General features: G+C 38.7%; 1 protein-coding gene across 3 annotated transcripts in view; it reads right to left on the bottom strand.

Annotated features, from left to right (window-relative positions):
• Positions 1-22,331, bottom strand: part of gpc6 (glypican 6) — a 954,464-nt gene that overhangs the window by 88,313 nt on the left and 843,820 nt on the right. For all 3 annotated transcript variants that reach the window (XM_062977295.1, XM_008106861.3, XM_003218685.4), the window contains exons 5-6: positions 9,726-9,856; positions 5,685-5,828 (exon numbers count right to left, since the gene is read on the bottom strand). In XM_062977295.1, coding sequence (XP_062833365.1) covers positions 5,685-5,828; positions 9,726-9,856 — 275 coding nt within the window. The remainder of the gene's footprint in view (positions 1-5,684; positions 5,829-9,725; positions 9,857-22,331) is intronic.

The raw sequence follows: 22,331 nt of genomic DNA, 5'->3' as shown, positions 1-22,331 counted from the left end.
AATACGAGCTGTCCATATAGAAGTCATAGAAGGGATGGACACTTCATCATTTTTAAACGCATTAAAAAGGTTCATAGCCCTCAGAGGGCCAATTAAGTCAATTCGGTCGGACTGTGGCACCAATTTTGTAGGTGCGACCAAAGAACTCAATTGTGTGTCTAGGTTTGGGAGAGACCCAAAGGTTCAGAACTTTACGAATACTGAACAAATTATGTGGACTTTCAATGTTCCTCACGCCTCCCACATGGGTGGTGTTTGGGAGAGGATGATTGGTATTAGTCGCAAAATCCTTAATGCCATGCTTTTGAGTCATAGGTCATTGACGCATGATGTTTTGGTGACACTTATGGCGGAAGTTACCGCAATTATCAACAACCGGCCGCTGGTTCCCCTTACCAGTGACCCTGAGAACTTACAACCACTGACTCCTGCACTTATTTTGACACAAAAGGTGCCAGGATGGAAGGACATCATGTTGCCAGTTCCGGACGGAACTCACCGTGCCCTGTGGAAACAGGTGCAGTCCTTGGCCAACCACTTTTGGAAAAGGTGGAAAGCTGAGTACTTAAGCCAGCTTCAAGCTAGAAGAATCTGGCAAAGCCCACAGGACAACATTGAGGTTAACAACGTTGTGTTGTTAAAGGACAAAGACTTGCCCCGCCATGCATGGCCCATGGGCATTGTATTAAAGACCTTTCCTTGCCCGGATGGTAAGGTCAGGAAGGTTCAATTAAAGACTTGCAACAGAGACAAAGTGTCCATTTTGGACAGACCAATTAGTGACCTCGTGTTGCTTATTGGAGATGTTTAAAGTTCTAGTGTTTGTATTGTCATATGTGCAAAGGTGTTTGTATGTTTTTGAGTGGTAAATTCCCACATCCTGGGAATTTAAGCGGGGAGTGTTCCGTCCCCCAGGACGATGGTTTGCCTTACCTATTGGTCGTTTGTTTGTTTTCCCTCTTTTGCATTTTGTTTCAGCCTCTGGCTGCAAAAGCCTAGGAAAAGTGGCTTGGAGTCTGCAAGAGCTGGCTGCAGTTTTCTTTGCAATGATTGGTCAAAGAGTACAACATCTTAGGACCGCCCTTTTTACCAGGGTCTAGTCTCCATTTTAGAGTTTCATTCTGGCTATAGTCTTCCAACGTGCTGGAGCTGTGCAAGGCTAACTGGGACAAATCATCCTCAAAACCAGGCCAATCTAAGCCTATCCAAATTAGATAATTGAATTATTGAATTATACTGATCTGGAATAGGAAATCTAGTTAGAGGAGCAGGGTTATTCCATCGCTTCTAGAACTAATCTTTGCTGTAAAGATAGGGAAGGAAAGAGTTTCTCCTTCTAATATAGACAGCGTGATTAGGGTATAGTGGTTTTATAATCACCTTTGCCTTCTGGAACCAGGGATAATTCTGCAACTAAAACCTATGGAAATTTGTTTCATTTTCTGCAACTTTAAGATCTGTGCCAGGTTTACAACCTTGTATGAATAAACATCCTTTTTTGAAGTTCTCCAGACTCAGTCGTTCAATATTTTAGGACAGCTTATAGGGATTTGCAGTTCGCCCGGATAAAGGACGGCACGTTTCAGCTTTATAGTTTTTTTTTATTGTCTGGCGGACGGCACATGTATGTTCTGTGATCCACCCTGAGTCTGCTTTGGAGTGAGAAGGGCGGAATATAAATACTATAAATAAATAAATAAATAAATAAATAAATATTACATGAAGCTGATTGCTTATACCATACTGACAATTTATGATACTGTTTCCTTGGCTACTATGCGATTAAAACACCAGTCATTTACCTAAATCAAATTTCTAATCCTAACTGAAGTAACCCACTGAAACAATGGATTTATCTAAATGCTAATTTACCATCAAGCATTTGATTCAATTTTCATTTAGGCCATTGTGTAACAAGAAATACAGTCAAAATTTAAAATGGGATAAAATTAATGATTTGTAAAAAATAGCTGATCAAAATTCTGTTTCTTCCCTCCTTTTAAAGAAAAAGAGACAATATGCAATCTGTGAATATATAAGAAGTTATATATTGCATGAATAATCAGAGGTAAGAATTCTGTCATAGCTAGATTTTTATTTAACTTTTATATCAATTCATTAGGTAGATTGCTTTTCTTCACAAGAAATTGTGTGTATACATTTGTTCAACCCAAGACAAAGCAACATGAAATGCTCAGGCCAAATTTGCCTACAGGTCAAGCAGACTTTCCCAGCTGTAGCATGCAAACTCAGGGAGGAAACTGTTGTGAAGGGGAAAAGAGAGAGAAAAGCTTGCTTTACTTTGAAGGTTACACATGACTTACAGAACCTTTGCTGCTTGAATGACTTGCAGAAAAGAGCATTGTCACTTTCAGTGCTGTTATCAGCACCTAAAAGAATGGGTTTGCTGTATTGTTCCTCATGTTTAGAAGAACACAGCTGCCCATTGGAGGTCTCTGTTGGACCCAATGTCAATGGGTTGACAAATCCATCCCAGGTTTTTTCCCCAAATTGTAAAGGAGTAAAGCCTATTGAACTTATTAACAGTTTAGATAATACCTTTCCATTCCCATCCCATTGGTATTACAGCCACTCAGCTCATGAGGTGGGATGGAGGTGGAGTAGGGGACATCCTGTTAGGCACTCACAATGTTGTAATTTAGACTTACAACTTTGTGACTTTTTGGTATTTATGGTACAACCATGGCACTATTGCCATGAACTCGAATGTCCCTTCTGCCATCTTAAAATCAAGGAAGCCATACTAAGGGCAGGTGAATAATTTTGCTTATGCAGATTGTACTGACATTTATTGGTAGGAGTGGGCTGTATGCATCATCCTTCAGTGCACTGCTTGCCAACACCACAGCACTCTGTCTCTTAGTATTGCTGCCTGGGTTATAAAGTGGATTTTGAGAGCTGGATCAGGAGATGAAGCATACCCATACCCACACATCTTTGTATCAGATGCAGGATCTCGATCATTACTTTTCCCATGAGCCCCAAGTTCTTCTTATTCTGAATATGAAAAGAATGCAGACTTTAGTAAATGTCTGTGTAATGAGGTATGAATTTTTGGTTTACAGATGTTATGTTTAATTGTGTGTTTGTGTTTTAAAAGGGTAAGTATTACAGTTATTGCATCTCAGCACTCAGAGGCTGGTTGCCATGGAGAAGTAGGCGGAGCCAACTGCCGTTTTGTTGAAGAAGTGCAGAGTTTTTTTTAAAAAAGGGATTCAGTCTGTGTTCTGATGAGGCACAGGGAAGATTGATCCTAGGTTGAGGGGATCAAGGAGACTCAATTGTTCATTTTGAGTCAGTTTAAAATAAGTTTGGTGACTTATTTAATGTAGTCTGTGTCCTGGTATCACAGGGGTGACTGTGGTTTAAAAATAGCAGAGGAAGAAGTTCTAACTACTTTTAGTAAAAGAAATGACACTTTAGGGAGTTTGACTCACCTCATTCTAGTATTGTAACTGTTAATAAAAGTGCCTCTAAGTGAGAAACAACATTTGTAACCACTAAGCTCTGTGCCTGAATAAACTTGTTATTGTTCCTCCAACATCTAAGCCTCTGTCGCATATATTATAAACCAAGTTACATTACCATCTAAAGTGAATAAGAAGAAGAAGGGGAAAAAGTAAAAGGTCTCCTCTCTGAGTCTTTGGTGGTTACATCTTTGGTGGTTACATATTCACAAATTGGTGGCAGCGGTGGGATAAAAAGATTCCCCCTGCCTGAAAGAACCTTAGTCGTTCATAGTCCTTCACAGTCTGAACAATGAAATCCACCCCCCCCCCCGCCAACCAAATTCAGAGCTCTATGATGTCCTGTTTGCCAAACAAGTATTAAAATGAGCTTCTCAGATAAAATGTAAGTGGAAAGTTTAATTCAATAAAACAAGCATGGTGGAATACAGGAGGATTAAATGCTGACTTTAAATATTCAAAGCTATGGATCTGGGTGGGTGATCTCAATTCCATTCCAATCAGAATACAATTATAGCTGCCATCTCTATGGAACAGTATCAGTAGTTTCACTTATCCACTTAATCAGTTTTTCACTTAGGGCCTTTGTATAAGCTATACTTTCTTCTCAGTATTTCGACGATTGATCCCATTGGAAATGTTAGGGTTTTCTATTATCCGCATGACATCTGGGAATATACCCCCTGTTGATATAGGGATTGCAATGTATGAATAAATCCAGATAAATTAAACCAAACAAAAATGAAATTCTCTCTCTACTCAACAGCAAGATCTCTGCTGCCATGTTTTTTGCAACAGAAATGGACCATGTGGCTGCCGGTTGCAGCTACCTTCGGTTTCTATTTGGGATGACGTGGTGCAGGGAGAGGCTGCCACATGTTTGCATGGGGTTTCCCTGTAAGCCTTGCCTGTTGGGCTAATCAGAATCATAATGGCTAATCAGATATGTCTTACGCAAGCTGTGTCTATTTAATGGGGCAAGGACCTCCATTGTTGAGGTGCTTCAATAGCTACAGTCAGATTGCTTTGCCTCTTGCTGGCAGCTTTAGCTTTTGGCTTGGCTCATTGAATTTAATTTTAATTTTTAATTTTCCTAGATTTTTCTTTGTTTTCTTGATTTTTTATTTAGGGACTGGGAGTTGGAAAATATGTGTGGGCGGGTGTGTAGCATTTGGGGACTTGGGTGGGTGGATGTGCTTTTCTTTTAGGGTGGCTCTGAGCTTTGATTTAAACTAAATATTTCTCTTTGTCTGCTCTCCTTCTTTATTTCATTTAATAATAATAATTTGGCTGTTGCCTAAAAATAATAAACTATTGGGCTTCTGTGGAAGCTTTGCTAATAGAACCCATTGTTCCTCTTGCTCTCCTCTAACTCCAATCTCCATCAGGAAATAAAATATTATTGTTATTATTTGTATTAATAAGAATTGTACCATCAAAACACCACATTCCGAAGTCAAGAAATGCAAAAGCTTTGGAAGAAGTTGCTGTTGTTTTTATTAGTAAAGAAAGCGTAATAGTGGGTTGTGTGATGTGGAAGTCTGCATCTTTGACATTTGGGAAATTTTAAAAGAGATTTTATTCCTATTAAGAAAAAAAATCTTAAAAATCAGGAGATGACCCAAACGTTATGAAACTTAGTGGGCTAACAGTGGTTGATGTTTCCTCCAAGTGTGGCCATATTAATCCCAACAGTCCTAAAAATGATGGGAAGGGGAGCCCAGAAACCCCTCCCCCATTGCTGCCAATGGGCCAGATCTTCCTGCATTTTTCAGCTGTGGACTGAAAATGGCTTTTTGGATGGTGACCATTTTCAGGAGGTTCCCAAAAAACAGATCCGTGGGTCTGCCAAAATTCAGATAACTGAAATGGATTGCGATTCAGTTGAATTGCACAACCCTAGTTCTTGATACTATTAACAGTTGAGAACTTAATATTGCACAACATTCATATGTGGGCTTTTTGAACAGAAAGCAGCATTTTCTCTGCAGAAAATGTCTCCTGCATAGAAACGTCTGTTTTATGAAACAAAAAAGTAAACTTTTTACAGAATATGTTCTGAACTGCAAACGATCACATTGGTCCTGGAATCTCTTCATCAAGGTTCCCCAACACTTGAGAAACAAATTTTTCAGTCATTAAAAAAAATTCCAAAATTCTTTCTATTTGTACTTCTTTACCACAAACATTACTTACCAGCCTATCCAAGCTTGTACCGGCAGCTGTTGTTGGTCTTTCCTCAGGGTGATAGGGACGAAAGCGGGTATTAAAGTTATCAGGAATGGAGCGGGAGGATCTTAAACCTGGAGCTGGTTTGGGCTGTCCACACCCTTGAAAGACCTGGAAGAACCATATTAAACTATGGTGAAGGGTTACTTAAAACAGAATGCAGCAGCATCTTCCTTCTGGATATCAAGCATGATAAATTTGATAACACAGTAAAAATAATCTATCTGTGATGTCATTGTCAGCACTCAAATAAGTAGACTTTTTGATATTGATTTTCTGTAAAGAGTTTCAGAAGATTGATTTACCAAAGGTCAAACTAGATAAATGAAGTAGAGCTTTTGGGCTGCATCATTTATATCCAACCTGTACCTGCCTCTCCACTGTGCTCCATTGGGAATTCCTTCACAGATGCAGCAACAAAGCAAAAAAAAAAAGTTTCCATATAGCAGAAAGGAGGCAATAACAATGCATTTGGGGGCAAATCTTTGCTCTGTGATCTTCTGAAAGAAGGTTCACAGATGGGCCAAAAAGTCCCCCAAACAAAACAAAACTGCAAGTGACCAGATGGTCATTGCTGGCTTTGAAAAAATGCATTTTGTAATAATATTAAATAGTGTAGGTGGCTCCCTCAAACCTGTCATTCTTTACGTTGATATCCTTAGAAGTTTTGAGGAGAGAAATATCCTCTTTCTCCTTTTTGGTACCAGAAAAAGGGCAGCCTGGAGAGTTTGAAGGAGTAAAGTCCACGAAAACACTTGTAGCTCAAAGTTGCACTTTGCCAACCCCAGTTTTATAGGCTGGAGAAGATCTTTGCCTTTCATCCAACTGTTCAAGTTAAAATATACATCAGCATAAAAGTGATATAAATTACCTGAAATCCCACTCAACACCTGTTTTCAAGTTTAAGGAATTTCTCAGGGCCTTGTTCTTTTATTACAGTTTAAGGACTATGGAGTGTTTCTCAGAGGCTGGATATTTTTGTCAGAAGTGTCTATTCAGGACTGGCACCCAGTCTTCAAATATTTATTTCTGCTTCCCACCATGAAATAGCATTGAAATATTGTCTTTTCCACATCAGATCCTTAGTCTTTTAGTGTGAAAAAATGTATTTCTCAAAGAAAAGGAAATATTTGTGGCAAATACCAAAACTTATGGAAGAATGCTTCTGGCACAGTACAACACAAGACAGAAAGTCAATTTGTATCTAGGACAAGTCTACCTGTTTTTTCTACATCATCATGATACTGACTGGCAACCAAATGTGTTCCAGTGACAAGCATGACCTTTGAAATATCATTTCCCCCCTGATGAGTATGTTCTGTTTTCTTAATTCAACAGAATTTGGAGGCAACCATTCAGAATTGGGAAAGCAGAACTGCTATCTTTATGGCCCCTTCAATGTTTCCCGAAGAGGCATTTGCACAAGGCTCCACAATATATTTTCCAAGACACAATAGCATAAGATATGCTAAACATTTTGAAGTTTTATCTGCTATTAGATCAATGATAGCAGGCTTATGTTTGGATAATAGGAAAAGTGGAACAACAACACTCTTGAATTAAAGCGTGCACTGAAAAGTCCTAATCCACATAAATGGAAGAAGACACATTTGGTAGATTTCTAATGCTCAGAAGGAGTGGTATATGACAAGGATAATTGCATCATAATAGCCTCCATGTTGCAAGTGGAATAGATAGACTAGAAGACACAAACGTGAAGAGGGAATCAATCTAAGTGATACCATCTATGGATGTATCAAACTATCAAATCTATCAGTTGTAGGAAAATCTATCAGTTGTAGGAACACATATTTCCAGCTTGGAGATGGCTATGTGATATTGGCCTGCTATGATAAGTTGAGAAGCTGATAAAAAAAAAGACAGCACAAACTTTCATTGCCGAAGTCTGCTTCCTCAGATGCATTTGAAAAAATAGATTTAAGGTTTGTTTACACTGGCCTTATATTCAGGTGTTGGCTAGAAATAGTCTAGTCAATGTTCAGGATAAAACTCACATATTAACTCAGTTTTACTCCACATTAGGAGAAAATGGGGAATGCTCCAGGGTTTCAGTGAAATTTTGGAGGAGCCCCGCACTCTAGGACTAGTCTATTGATTTATTTTTATTTATTTACAGTATTTATATTCCGCCCTTCTCACCCTGAAGGGGACTCAGGGCGGATCACATTATACACACATAGGGCAAACATTCAATGCCCATAAACACATTAAACAGAGACTGAGACAGACGCAGAGGCAATTTAACCTTCTCCTGAGGGGATGTTCGATTCTCGCCACGGGGGGGGGGGCAGCTGCTTCATCATCCACTCTGCTGGCACTTCCTCATTCCAGGTTGTAAATTAGTTAAATTTGCCTCCCCACTTTTTTTAATAAGTGGTACCTTATTTCCTTCTTGATATATGCAACTATCTTTCGGGTTGCCAGGTCAGCAACGAGCAGGGGCTATTTTTTTTAATTTTTAATTGACGGGTGCTCACCCCGCCACGGGCTGGCCTTGAACTCATGACCTCATGGTCAGAGTGATTTATTGCAGCAGCTCAATAGCTTGCGCCACAGCCTGGTCTAGAAAGGGGAACTGACTCTAATTTGAACTGGTCAACTGTCCACATAACCCAGGGCTGCCATCACCTTTTCCATGAGCCCCACAGCACAGGGGAAGAATCAGAGCAGTTGTTCTGTCTCCTGAGCTAACTCTCCCAGGTGCCCTATTGTTGGAAACTCACAACAAAAAGTGTAACAGTAAACAAAAATATTAATTGTATTGAAAATCAGTGCTCTAACTCCTCCCAGGGTCTAACTAACAAACAATTAGTTGAATGAACAGATCGAAGCTTGGAACTTAACTAGGTTTCTCTTGATTTCTTCTGAAAAGATCAATTTTCTAGCCTCTTTTCTGTCTGGCTTTGACTTTTGTCTGGCTTTGACTTTTGTTAACACCCCCTGTTAAATCTCTTTTCTTTTTTAAACTGCACACTTGATTCCTTAATACTCCAGGCTTGTTTCTCTAAGTCTTAAACTTAATTTCTTCCATCTTAGACATCTTAAACTTTGACTCGATTTCCTTAGACCGAGTCTCCTAAACCTTTGACATGAAAGATATTGCAGCCCCTAGGTTTCTTGACACCCTTAGACTGACTAACTGTGAAGGAGTTGCTGAGGAGGACCATAATCTCTGCCTCTGGGGGTTTCTTAGAGGGACAGGGTGTAATTAAAGTTCTCTCCCACAGGAAACTATACAAAAAGGAACTGAACCCATTATAACTACAGGGACAACTAAGACTCAGTAAAGAAAACAGTAAAAGCCTTTAAGGCGGCATAAGAGCAGTGTTTTTGCTGCTGGTGCAGTAGCAGGCCACAGAGCCCTGGAGAGCTCCTAGCCATCACCAGGCAATCACCAGACACCTTTGCTGACAAAGGAAGAGACAATCAATTCTCTTTCTCCCAATATCTGCAATATCTACACACCCACCTCTGCCATGGCTCGGGGGCAGACTGCCTGAATGGTTCTGTGGAAATCAGGGTACATTCAGAACAGAAATGTCAGCCCCACCCTGGATATCTATGTCTGTGTAGATGCACCCTAAGTCTATGAAAGCCTATGTTACGCATTATCTCAGTTAATCTCTAAATTGTTATAATATCCCTTTGCATATGATGCTAGAGCTGCATGATTGCAGGATTTTTCCTAAGAACTTGAAAGCCTGCCTGGCTGGGTGAATCTGTCAGTTTTGCTTTCTCGCACATTTAGTTTTTAAAAATATATTTTCTCATAATCATGTTTATGAAGATATTTTTGGTGTTTGGTAAATTCTCATTGAAAAACAAAACTCTATAAGACACCTCTCAGCTATCATTTCATTGTACCATGAAACCAGTAAAATTGGGAAAAATTCTGCTGGAATTCAGGCAGGACTTCACAAGCAAGAAACAAAATGTTATTAACAATAACTACTCTAAGTGTTTAGTAGCACAAAAATTGCTGGATACCTTTGTTGTGACATGTACACTGTTTTCTTGCATGTTCATGATGGCTTCAGAAATCTTGACATCAATGGGATCCATTACCGATTCAATGTTGAATGGTCCTTCTAATCTGTCTGCTACCAAAAGCATAGCATCTGTTAAAAAATAAGGAAGCAGACATTAAACAATAAGCAGCATGTAGTACAGTATGATGTGCTCTGAGAAATCAGTCTTCTTCAGAATTTTGTAGTTGTCCCACAGAAAGACAGTGGAAATCATTTGCATGTCCTCTGTAGAATATAGAATACAAAGATATATAGCTAACGAAAAACCAAATTCACTTGAATGTTCCTCTGCCATGTGCCTCTTCTTCAGGAGAGAATAGACTTCTAACACATGCTTATTAAGAGGTATGCAAAAGTACAATGTAAGGAATTTGTATGGTTTTGATGATGATTTAGATCCTTTAAATTCCTACATACCACATACATGTATTTCCAGTGATGTGCACTATGCAATTACATGTACCAGATAACCAGGATTTGTGTTGACCATTGCAAACAAACACATTTCCTCAATGAACAACAAGAAAATTCTATACTTTATCTTATTTCCCATCTTTCTTCTAAGCAGTTTACAAGAGCAAATGCTGTTTCCCATTTCTTTACAGAAAAGCGAGAAGGTATATTAGGCAGAAAGAAAGTGATCACCCAAAGGCAGTAAATGTCATTGTTGATCAGGAATTTGAACTGGGTGTGCTCAATGCTAGAGTAGCCACATGACTTCAGTTATATATGATGTTCTTGGGATGGTCATAGTTTAGCAAAAGAGCAAATGTTATGGATATAAAAAGAGGCCCTGGTTGTGCAGTGTGTTAAACCGCTGAGCTGGTGAACTTTTTGATTGAAAGGTCGGCAGTTCGAATCCAGTGAGCAGAATAAGCTCCCACTATTAGCCCCCGCTTCTGCCAGCCTATCCATTTGAAAACATGCAAATGTGAGTAGATCAGTAGGTACTGCTCTGGTGGGAAGGTAATGATGCTACATGCAGTACATGACATTGGAGTTGTCTACGGACAACACCGGCTCTTTGGCTTAGAAAAGGAGATGAGTACCAACCCCCAGAGTTGGACACAACTAACTAGACTTAATGTCAGGGGAAAACCTTTACCTTTACCTTATGCATACAAAAGGTTCTGGCTCTGGCAAAGTGAAATTTTGAAGAGCACTTTGGAATTGCCTCCCATGCCCATGGATGAAGAATCCACCCTAGGCTTTAGTTTGAATTTTAAGGGAGCTATCCAAGGTGTTGAATTCTTCTGCAGATGGGTTTCAGTACTTCTCATGGCTTTATAAATAAATAAAACCCACAGCAGAATTACCACTGTCCTTGAGGCAGAAGTTGAGGGCTACAAACGTGTATCTACCTATATAAGCATATGTGTGCAGATATTTGTCCCATCCAAATTCTTGAGCTTCTTTGGAGGCTCTAGCAGGGGAGTACAAGTATCATATACTGGGGACCAAAGATGTAGACCTCAGTACATTCCTTCTATGACTGAGTGCAACCACCCTGAGTCACTTTGGGGAAAGAGGGAGGGTTATACATAAATTATTATTATTATTATTATTATTATTATTATTAATACAACGACATTGGATGATGATGATGATGATGATGATGATGATTGGTTGCTCTTTTCCACCAAGTACACAACTTTGGAGGAATGCACACGGATCTGAAGGGAAGAAGTGGACCCTGCCTAGCCACCCAGATCAGCCAAATCAACCCTGGCGATCAATGCAATGACACATGTTGCAGTCAGATCCCCCTCACATCCCACCTTAATCCTAATTTGTGAGGTGTGATTGACATGCCTTTCTTTTGTGAATGATGGCCACAACTGTGCAGTTGCATTGGTATCAGTATAAGTCTGCATAGTTTGAATTGTTATATGGGTGGAGCTGAGAAGCATACAAAGGGCTGAGGTGAACAATGATAATTCTGGACATATTGATAGATGTGTGCATATATGTTCATCAAGATTGTATGTGAAGTAACCTAGAAACAGATTGAAGACGTTCCCCCTAGAAGTTCTTTCCTGCCAGCATTAGAAAAGGGGAGGATGAGAGTAAGAAGGAGGAGAGAGAAGCAGAGGAGATTTAAAAAATCATATTAATAATGGATTTCATATACTATTGCTTCATGCAGCAGAGATGGGAAAAATCCCTTTTATCTTGACACCTGAAACAGATAATTTACCAGACCATTCTTACATAGACTTATCCATCATAAAAATGAAAGCTGATTGGAATGAACCCTTGGGGTATATTCTGGAGTTTTGCACAAGATCGGAGAAAACTTTGATGTGATATACAGGGATCTTATAATTAAAGCAGCTGTTCATTCTGACCCCGAGGACCCCATTTCCTTGCAATACAAACCGGGGATAAATATTGGATTCCTGCCACGATGTACAGGTACAAGCCATGTTTTATGCTCTGTGCATTTTACAAAATGCAGCTGGATGCCGTCTGTTGGAAGAGATATTTTACAGTTCTTCTGGGGTTACATGAGCTCATTTGTTTAATTACATGGCTGGCGTACACTGGGTGTTCCATAATGTACAATAATAAAGAGATGGTGATGTATATGCCACCGTATTTACAGTGCACCTTTGACCACTTCAGACACTGCCGCATAATCCATCAAACAAAATTATATGCTATTTTGCAGCTTAACCTCCAAGCATGTGCAGATGGTGTTCCTTTCCCAAGAGATGTATATGAAAAGGAACTTTCTTTTCCATAAAATATACAATTCCTTTTCACCAGCCCTTGCAAAAATGTTGCTATATATAAATAAACAAGACTGTTTTTGAAAACCAAGTGTTGATATTTGAGCTAAGTAATCACTCATGCAATGTCTAAAATTAGGAAATAAACCATTAAAGAAAATAATAATAATAATAATAATAATAATAATAATAATAATAATAGGCCTAGCACCTTGAGGGAAATAAAACAATTCAAAATAGACTAAAAAAATCTATGTAAAAAACAACCATGGATGTGCTCACGATACAAAAAGTTACACCCCTTGCAACATGCCACCTTTTCTGATGAAACTTTTTGGAGAGACTCTGAATCACTTAAAACTCCACTAACCAACACCTAGAAACTATGCAACTGAGAATAGTAATAATATCAAAGTAAGGGAGCTAATTTGAAAAAAAGTCTGTATTTACATTTGGAAATAATTACCAGAATTCAGGCAACGAATTAATTAACTAATATGTAATTTGGGGTGGCTTTGCACAATACAGTGAAGTAATAAGCCAATTCAAATGAAAAATTATGGCAAATAAAACAAAGAATGCCAGGTTTTGGTGAAGTTAAATTAATTAAATAACTCAGGTCAAATAATGTGTTTCATCTGAAACTGCTTGCTTAAAAATAAATAAACTGAATGTAGTTAAACTTACTCCAATGCCTTTTCCTTAAAATGCAAATGAAACTCAAGAAGAGAGTTGAAGAGAATCTCCGCTTTATACCTAATGAAGTGCGCAGTATTTTCTTTACCGCTTGCACAAACTAGATTTAACTGCTGGGAACAATTCCAAGACTTTTTAAAGGGCACACAATTTATATTTCAAAACTAAACTAGCACATGGCTGCTGCACAATTGACTTCTGGCACGTGAATCCAGGAGGATTTCAGTCCTGAGCAGGGTGACTGAGTGGTATATACTAATGCAACTGTTTTACTCTATCCTTATCTGTTTTTTTAGCTTTAGGCTTTATTTAATGCTGAGGACGTTACATCCCATGATGGAGATTTATGTTTTTATTATTTACACTCACACTACACATTTTTTCAGCTTACTCACTGCTTCATCCTTGAAACAGCTCTGCGAGTGACATCTAGCTGGGAAACAACACCATTGGGTTAACCAATGAGTTTCATGGCTCAGTGACAAAGGGGCTTGAATCCCAAATCTCAGTCCAACCATCTTGCCATGCCGATTTCCCAATGCTTTCTGAATAATTCTATGTAATTCCAGAGTAATTACAGAGCAGACTGCTAAACTAAATTATGGAGAATTTAACAGAGATAATTGCTAAACTGAATAATTACAGAGTAATTAACAAAGATAATTGCTATGCATTTTGACATTCTGCAAAGCTGAGGCCTGAACTGAGGTTTCCGAGGAGTGGTGAGAAGTCAAGGCTTTCTCCCTTCTCTCCAATTACTATGGCACAAGGCAAATGTATGTGCAGAATCAGGGCGGCCGCATGATTGAAACTCTTAGAAATTTGATGAGAACCCCTAGAGGTTAAAACAGATATTCTATGTATTAATTTCCTCTTCCTCTTGTCCTTCATGGAATTCAGGAAGTGTATAATTAAAAACAAACAAACTAACTAGGATTAAGGAAAGCAGAGCTTTGCATAAAAAATTGGCCCAGCTAATTGATACGTGTAGGTGCCAGTTTCCATAATCATTACTATAATGTATAGAAAAACAGAATAGACAGTTCCTCATAAAGTATAAAACATATGCTACATAATTCTAGCAGTGTGACTTCACATTAAATGCCCAAATTGATGAAATTCTTTTTTTTTTTAAGTTTGGAGAGGTTACTACATAAGCTCTATGGCTGCAAATTTCAAATAGACCACTCTAAAGCATAAATCTCAGAATTCCATAAGATGTTGCAAGGCTTGTCAACATGGAATCATAGTGTATGTGAAAATAGTCCAAGTTTGCTCTGTGCTCAGTTTGTTGCCTAGGAACTAATTCCTGGTGGTCAACTTCAAGTCCCTTGTGGAATCATGGGACACATGATTGGTGACACACCAGCACTGTTTGGCAGAGAAGGTTTAAGGCCTTGTAAAAACTACTGCGGACAACATTTTAAATAGATTTCTGGGAGTTGAAGTTCAAAGGTTGGGAACCACTTCTGTAGAGTTTGAAAGTAATGCAGTTACCTGTGATGCATTTCTTTAAATAATAAATATTCCATTTTGAAAGTAAGGCTATAAGTGGGAACTTCAGGCAGTGGTGTCAACCAAACCATTATAGTTCTCTTATGGTTTCTAATATTCATATAAGTGTTGACACAATAGTCACTTAATGTGTTAATCCCCCTCCCCAATCCAGCGTTAATGAATATTGATTCTACATTCACCCCTCAGGAGCTGTTAGTAGAAGGTGAAAATGGGTGTAACATTTGTACAGACGCTCCCTTCTCTGGAGAACTGTCAAAAACATTATTAGCTGAGCAGCTCAAGTAGTAGAGGAGAGACTGCCAAAGAGAGAGAGAGAGAGAGAGAGAGAGAGAGAGAGAGAGAGCGCTGAATAATACAAAAGAGGTTATTTGCTTCCTCTCTCCAACTACAGCACAAAAAGATTTTCCATCACTCCCGTTGTGCTTGTCTCTTGCCTTCTGCGTAGAACAGTTTAAGAATTCATTCTCCTACCACAGCGGACATAAAGAGGAAAAAATATTGGCAGTCTTTGACCATCTTGTATTACCTGATAGCAAAGAAATGAGTTGCCAAGGAGGGGCACAGTGGGTTTCCAGCAAATAGCTTGGACATTGGCAGCACACGCTTCTTTACACATTTGACAAAATGACACACAGCCAGGAGAAATACATAATGTGCATTTTTGAAAAAGGAAAGCCAAACAAAAGTCTATCACGGCTTATTCTATTGCTGTATTATCAATTCTGCATAGATTAAATTTATTTGACTCTCACAGTCTTGGTTTACAGAAAAAGATTAGTGAGTCAAGCATTTTGCCTTGACAAAATGTAAGCTAAAGAAAGTGATTTTTCCTTTTCAACTGGTCTTAAACTGGAACAAGAAATGTATCTCTCATCCATCCATCCATCACAAGGTTTTCATTTTATGACTCAATCCTGGGTAGTGATAAATGGATCAACCTGCTTCCATCCACAGAAGTTTCACTTCTTTTTTGGGCCATGGCAGCTAGCAGAACAACCAAAATCTACAATGATATTTACTAGTGCAAAATCAGTTCTACTGTTTTGTAATTGGCTGTAAGTTTTGTATTTTTCTACATTTTTTTGCTTTAAAAAGAACCCTGAAAAATTAATATTTAACTGTGGGGTTTAGAATGCATTGTTTCCTAATATATACATTTCTAGAGACCATAGTGATGTACTTCTTACAAGAGACACGAAAAGCACTGATGACTGCTCGACAGACCACCAATTAATTTGATCCACAATGGCCATCAAAGTCTCTCTGAAATGTAGACTCTAAGGAAGAAATATAAGGTATAAAATCAACACTCAAGCCCTCTAAATTAACCCTTCTCCAAACAAAACTCAAGGATCATTTAGCCATGGAACACCATGAAAATGCTGAAGAACACTGGAATAAACTGAAGGCCTCTATCATTACAGCGTATGAACAAACCATTGGATACCAAACTAAGAAACGGAAAGACTGGCTTGATGACAATGATAGTGAGATCCAACATTTAATTGCTAAGACAAGGAAAACCTTCCAAATATGGCAAAGAGATATTAACTGTGTTGCTAAGAAAAGGATCTACGCTAATATAAAAGCTGAGGTCCAAAGAAAACCAGAGAACGTAGGAACATCTGGTGGACAAAAAAGCATCAAGAAATAACAAAGCCAGTGGACCTGATGGGATTCTTGCTGAAATCTTTAAAGAGAGTGGGCCTGAGTTTACACAAATCCACAAGTTCATTGAGAAAGTGTTGGTGACTGAGAAGATCCCAGTGGACTTCAAGGATGCCATTATCATCACTCTTTTCAAAAAGAAATAAAGAACAGAATACTATCAAAGTATTTCCCTTTTAATTTCCACCAGGAAAATCCATGCAAGGATCCTTGCAAACTGCCTTCTATCTATTTCAGAAGACATCCTCCCTGAGTCACAGAAGGGCTTTTACCCTTCCAGAGGAACAGTGGAAATGATTTTCACTGCATGACAGCTCCAAGAAAAATGCAGGGAACAAAACCAACCTTTGTATATGGTCTTCATCCATCTTTCAAAGGCATTCAAAACCATTAACTGGAATGCTCTGTGGACCATCCTCTTAAAAATCAGATGCCCTGATAAATTTGCAAACGTCCTGTGGCTCCTCCTTGATGACATAATGGCAACAGTCTTGGACAGCAATGGCTTTCAAAGTGACCCATTTAAAGTGAGATCAGATGTCATATAGGGAAAATAAAATTGGGGCATTATTGCCTCAACCTTATTTTACATCTTCATAGCTATGATTCTACACCTTGTTGACAGGAACCTTCCCACAAGTGTGGAAATCACGTATTGGACAGATGGAAAGCTCTTTAACCTCAGCAGGCTGAAAGCTAAATGTAAGGTCAGAACAATGTATTTTATAGAACTCCAATATGCTGATTATAATGTAGTCTGTGTTAATTCAGAGGAAGTCCTATAAGACACTTTAAACATCTTTGCAGAAGCATATGAAAGGCTTGGCCTCTCATTGAACATTGAGAAAACAAAATTGCTCTACCAACAGGTACCAATCAATTTCTCTGTAATGCCACCAATAAAGCTTAATGCTGTAATGCTTTAAAATGACAATTTCCGCTACCTAGGCAGCACCTTTCCTGAAAAGTTGACATAGACACCGAAATACAACATCATCTGAGCTCTGTGAGTGCAACATTTTTTCGAATGAAGCAGAGAGTGCTTGAGGATCAGGACATTCTTAGGAAGTTGGAACACCAAGATGCTGGTTTATAAAGCTATCATTTTTCTAACTCTGTTTTATGCCTACAAACATGGACCATCTACAAATGTCACTCTTGACTTCTGGAAAAATTCCATCAGTGTTGCCTCCGAAAACTCCTGCAAATCTCTTGGGAAGCTTGGAAGGCTGGACCATCTGACCGGGACTTAAACATATTTACATAGAAAGCTCTATTACTTTTATGTTAGAATAAACACAATATCGAAGAACAACCACACAAACTGAGGGAGTTAAAATTCAAACAAGCATACGTATTTTCCATAGAACCCTCCGCTTCACAAATGGGGAAATTAAACAGGAATTTAATTCCACTCAAAGCTTTTGTCAATGCCTATACAAAAGATAAAGTAGAATGTGTACTACCCGTTTCAAAGTGGATAATTCAAAATGAACAAAATCCAGTTATTTTTAGTGTTCAGAAGAAGTGAAATGAACTCCAATTTACTCATTGGACTACTCATCATTACAGTATAAAAATTCCATATACTTCTTTTTCTTTATGACTGGTCTAAATCACCTTATTGTCAGTTGCATCCTTCACCCATTGAATCAATTAAATATACCTATGTATGGAACTCACTAGGCAAGAATTGATTCTGTGAGTCTACTTTAGTCAAAACTAATCAACAAGATTCTTAACCTCACCCAAATATTAATCCAATGTTTTCAAACTATCTCAATAGTATAACTACCTAAGGTTGAAATTTGATATATATTTACCTGGAAAAAGATGCTATTGAACTCAGTGAGACTTACTTCTAAGTAGATATGCATAAAAGTGCACACTAAATCTATGTACATTTGCGTACAACAATTAAAACAGTCTGGAAGGAACCCCACATATCTTCACTGATTTCAGACCGTACATGAATATGTAACAGTATGTATCATCTTAGAAAAATTATTCTTTTTATCTGAAGAGTGGAAGGGAAATACCTTTTGTTGTTGTTCCTTCAAGTCAACTCATACTTACGGCAAACTCATCATAGGAAATATTTGGAAATATTTATTCAAAGAAAATTTGCATTGCTTTCTTCTAAGACAGAGAGAGTATGATTTACCTAAAGTGACCCAGTGAGTTTCAAGAGCTAAGCAGGAATTAAACCCTGGTCTCCTGGAGTCTTAGCCCAATCCTTGAAACCACTGTTGTTGTTTACTCATTCAGTCGCTTCCGACTCTTTGTGACCTCATGGAACAGTCCATGCTAGAGCTTCCTGTCAGCCGTCGCCACGCCCAGTTCCTTCAAGGTCAAGCCAGTCACTTCAAGGACACCATCCATCCATCTTGCCCTTGGTCGGCCCCTCTTCCTTTTTCCTTCCATTTTCCCCAGCATCATTCTTTTCTCCAAGCTTTCCTGTCTTCTGATTATGTGGCCAAAGTACATATTTGCCTCTAATATCCTTCCTTCCAGTGAGCAGCCGGGCATTATTTCCTGGAGTATGGACTGGTTGGGACTGGTTGGATCTTCTTGCAGTCCAAGGCACTCTCAGGATTTTCCTCCAACACCCAAGTTCAAAAGCACCTATCTTCCTTCGCTCAGCCTTCCTTATGGTCCAGCTCTCACATCCATAGGTTACTATGGGGAATGCCATTGCTTTAACTATGCAGACCTTCATTACCAATGTGATGTCTCTACTCTTTACTATTTTATCAAGATTAGTCATTGAAACCACTACACCAAGTAAAATAATCACTGCTTTATAGTTTTCAATAGGGATGAAATGAAAAGTTAGACCATGGGCGTAGAACTGGTGGCCTTTCTGATATTGTTGAATCCCAGCTTCTATCAGTTCAGTTTTGACTCTGATGTCAAATATAGATGTGTTCTTTAAGATATTATATACATATTGAGATATTTAAAATATTATATATATATTTATTATTTACAGATAAGGGGAACCATTACTCTGACATGGTGTAATGGAGGAGTTACAAATGAACATGCTGTATCTTAGTGGTAGTCTCCAAAGGCCCAGTGCATCATAGCTTCCATCTCCACAATGTGGCTTTTTGATTAGAAAGAAATTCATTTCTGTCTCTTTCCCTTGCTCTTATTACTACATCAGACATCTTGGTGAAAAACACTGTATGAAAGAAAGACTTGACAGTTTCATAATAGCTGTCTAATATCATCCTGGAAACAGCCAGAGAGTGTTCTGGTTCGTGATCAGACATCTGTCAAATGTCTCCTTGTGACAACTGCAGAGAAATAAACTCTCTTGGACAATGAAATTTGGAGAAGAACTGTGGGACTTGGTTTTGGACTTGGCCATGGCTCCGTCTGCGAGTCACATGCTGGCAACACTAATGCACATGCAGCATCCATCACAACATGAAAACAACTGTCACTGTGACTGTTAGTTATCTGTCATGGCTAGCCACTACTAGCATCTAAGATATTGATGTTAAACAACAAAAAGCAGTCACATCACATCCAAAATGAAGAAAAATTAAATTAAAAAGGACTAAAATTCAATCTCAGAGAAACTAGGGCAAACTCAAAACCAAGAAAGAAGAGAAATCATCTCTACTTTGCAGAATATGTGAATCTGGAAGTAAGTGAACCAATACAATCTCATGGCGTATTTCTCCCTCTATGATAGAAAGCTGATGTGTACTGTTAGTCTGGTATTGTGCACACCTAATGATCACTGAGCTTTTGCTTTCATTAAATGAGTCATTGTCTCATTTAGACAATGCTCCCAGCAGCTGTCTGACCGCAAGAAAAGCCCACATTCAAAACTCCAGGCAGTCATACACTTTGTAAATAATTACCGTGATGATTCTATGAGTAGTTGGCCCTTGTGATAACCTCCCTCCTTTAAAATTTGTATTGCTCTTTATAAGAATATTTCCCCTATGTCATCTAAAGCTTGGAGAGTTAGCACAATTCATGCTAACTGATTAAGTTTGATGTTTGATGTGATATGCTCAAAAGGCAAATCGCCGTGTGAAATTTCAACTTCAATCTATGCTTCCCTTTAAAAAGAAACCCTCTAAATTTACTGTTCATTTCATCATCTTCTGATCACAGAAATCAGAGCTGGGGAAAAAAGAATTCTTTCAGCCAGTGAGTTCATTTCCTTGTCAGTACAGAATTATTACTTGCTATATATATTCGCTGAGGCTCCTTCCAGTCCAATTTTAAAATGACTCAGGTGCTGAGGCTGTCATCATTCCACTTCAGTATCAAACGCACCTCAATGTTCAGCTTTGTATCCTCTCTTTTCTTTACTTCTACATTACGTTATGTCCCTTTGCCTTTTTAAAAACCAGATACTCCCGTTTATAAGGATGGTGCACAGCTGCACCTCTTTTCTTATTGTTTCAATTTCTCGAATAGTTTGCAAACACCAATATTTCTTCAAAGGATATGTGTTTAGCTCCACAAATCCTCCATGATTCATTTTTCTTGGTCTTGTCATTGCTTCTCAAGTCTATTTGCTGAAGTGACTCTCCCCTTCCCACAGCTGTACATGGAAATAACTTGTATTTGCACGTGCAAAGAACTTGGCACGGCACCAGTTTCTTACTGAAAGATGCTCCTTTAATGTGTGCTTCAAACATAGTTCAGTGACAGAATGCTTGCTCTGCATGCAAAAAGTCCCAGGTTCAATGCCTTTCTTGTCCTGGCAGACCAGGAAGAAAAATCATCTTGCTGAAACCATGCAAAGTCTGCCACCTTCTATGGATAACACAGAAATACTGATAGGTTTTAAAGAAGGATCCAGCTACTGTCAAAAGCTTACTTTTACTTCCTCCAGAAGGTTTTGGGTCCAATATTTCCCACCCCCCCCTTCCCAAATCCTGAAATCTTGGAGAAAATTTGGGTAAAATAAATATTAACAAATATTGGTCCCACGTGCCTCCAAACAACTCCAGAAGACATGGAGGCAGTTTCACAGATTTGCATGCTTCCCTGGGAATTTTAAGGCTTTGGTTTGAAATTGGAAGTGGCCTGGAATTCAACACTTTTGGGGGAATTTGTTGCACTATGATTCCAATGGCAGGGTGCTGGGTTGCCCTCAGTGCTTCAAAAAATGCCTCATGGGCAGCAGATGGTTTTCCTATTTCTGTTTTAATGTAACTAGTAAGGCTCAGCTGACTATGATGTCAATGCTTTGGTAAATCTGTTTTGAGTTTCCATCTGAACTTCAAGGGGGCTATCTAAACTATGAAAGCTATTTTGTAGACAGGATTCAACACTTTGAACAGCTATTTGAATATTCAGACTAAATTCCTTGAGCATATTCGCTGATATCAAAGTCAATCAGCTCCACTTGAAGTAACTAAGTGAAAAAATGCAACCATTGTGGGCATTTCTGAGCACTAACAAAAAGTTCATAAGGAAACAGAAGGTTGCGAAGGAGCATAGCTGAGTAGAAAAACATATGCTTAAGTGCCACTTTCAATCCTTGGCATCTTCACATAGAGCTGGAATTGACTCTTGTCTTAATCCATGAAGAGTCACTGTTAATCAGTGTAGACCACGCTGAATGAACTAGGTGGACCAATACTTTGCTTTGTGCCGAAGTCACTTGAGGGAAAATGTAGCAAAATGCAACTAGCTGTAAAGAAAGCTTGTCAATATCCTACTTGAATGGGGCACTTCAGTTCAAAGGTATTGATAAGCTGGAATATGTCCAGAGGAGGGTAACCTAAAATGATCAAAAGTCATGATCTAGGAGGAGGAACTTAGGGAGCTGGTTATGTTTAGCCTGGGAAAGAGAAAGTTAAGAGGGGACATGATAGCCATATTTAAATATTTGAAAAGATGCCATTTTGAGGAGGGAGCCAGCTTGGTTTTTTTTTTTTTTTTGCTGCTCTAGAGACTAGTACACAGAGTAA

This window comes from Anolis carolinensis, chromosome 3 (genome assembly GCF_035594765.1).
Source record: "Anolis carolinensis isolate JA03-04 chromosome 3, rAnoCar3.1.pri, whole genome shotgun sequence".
NCBI lineage: Eukaryota > Metazoa > Chordata > Lepidosauria > Squamata > Dactyloidae > Anolis > Anolis carolinensis.
This window is presented reverse-complemented; position numbering and strand designations above follow the sequence as displayed.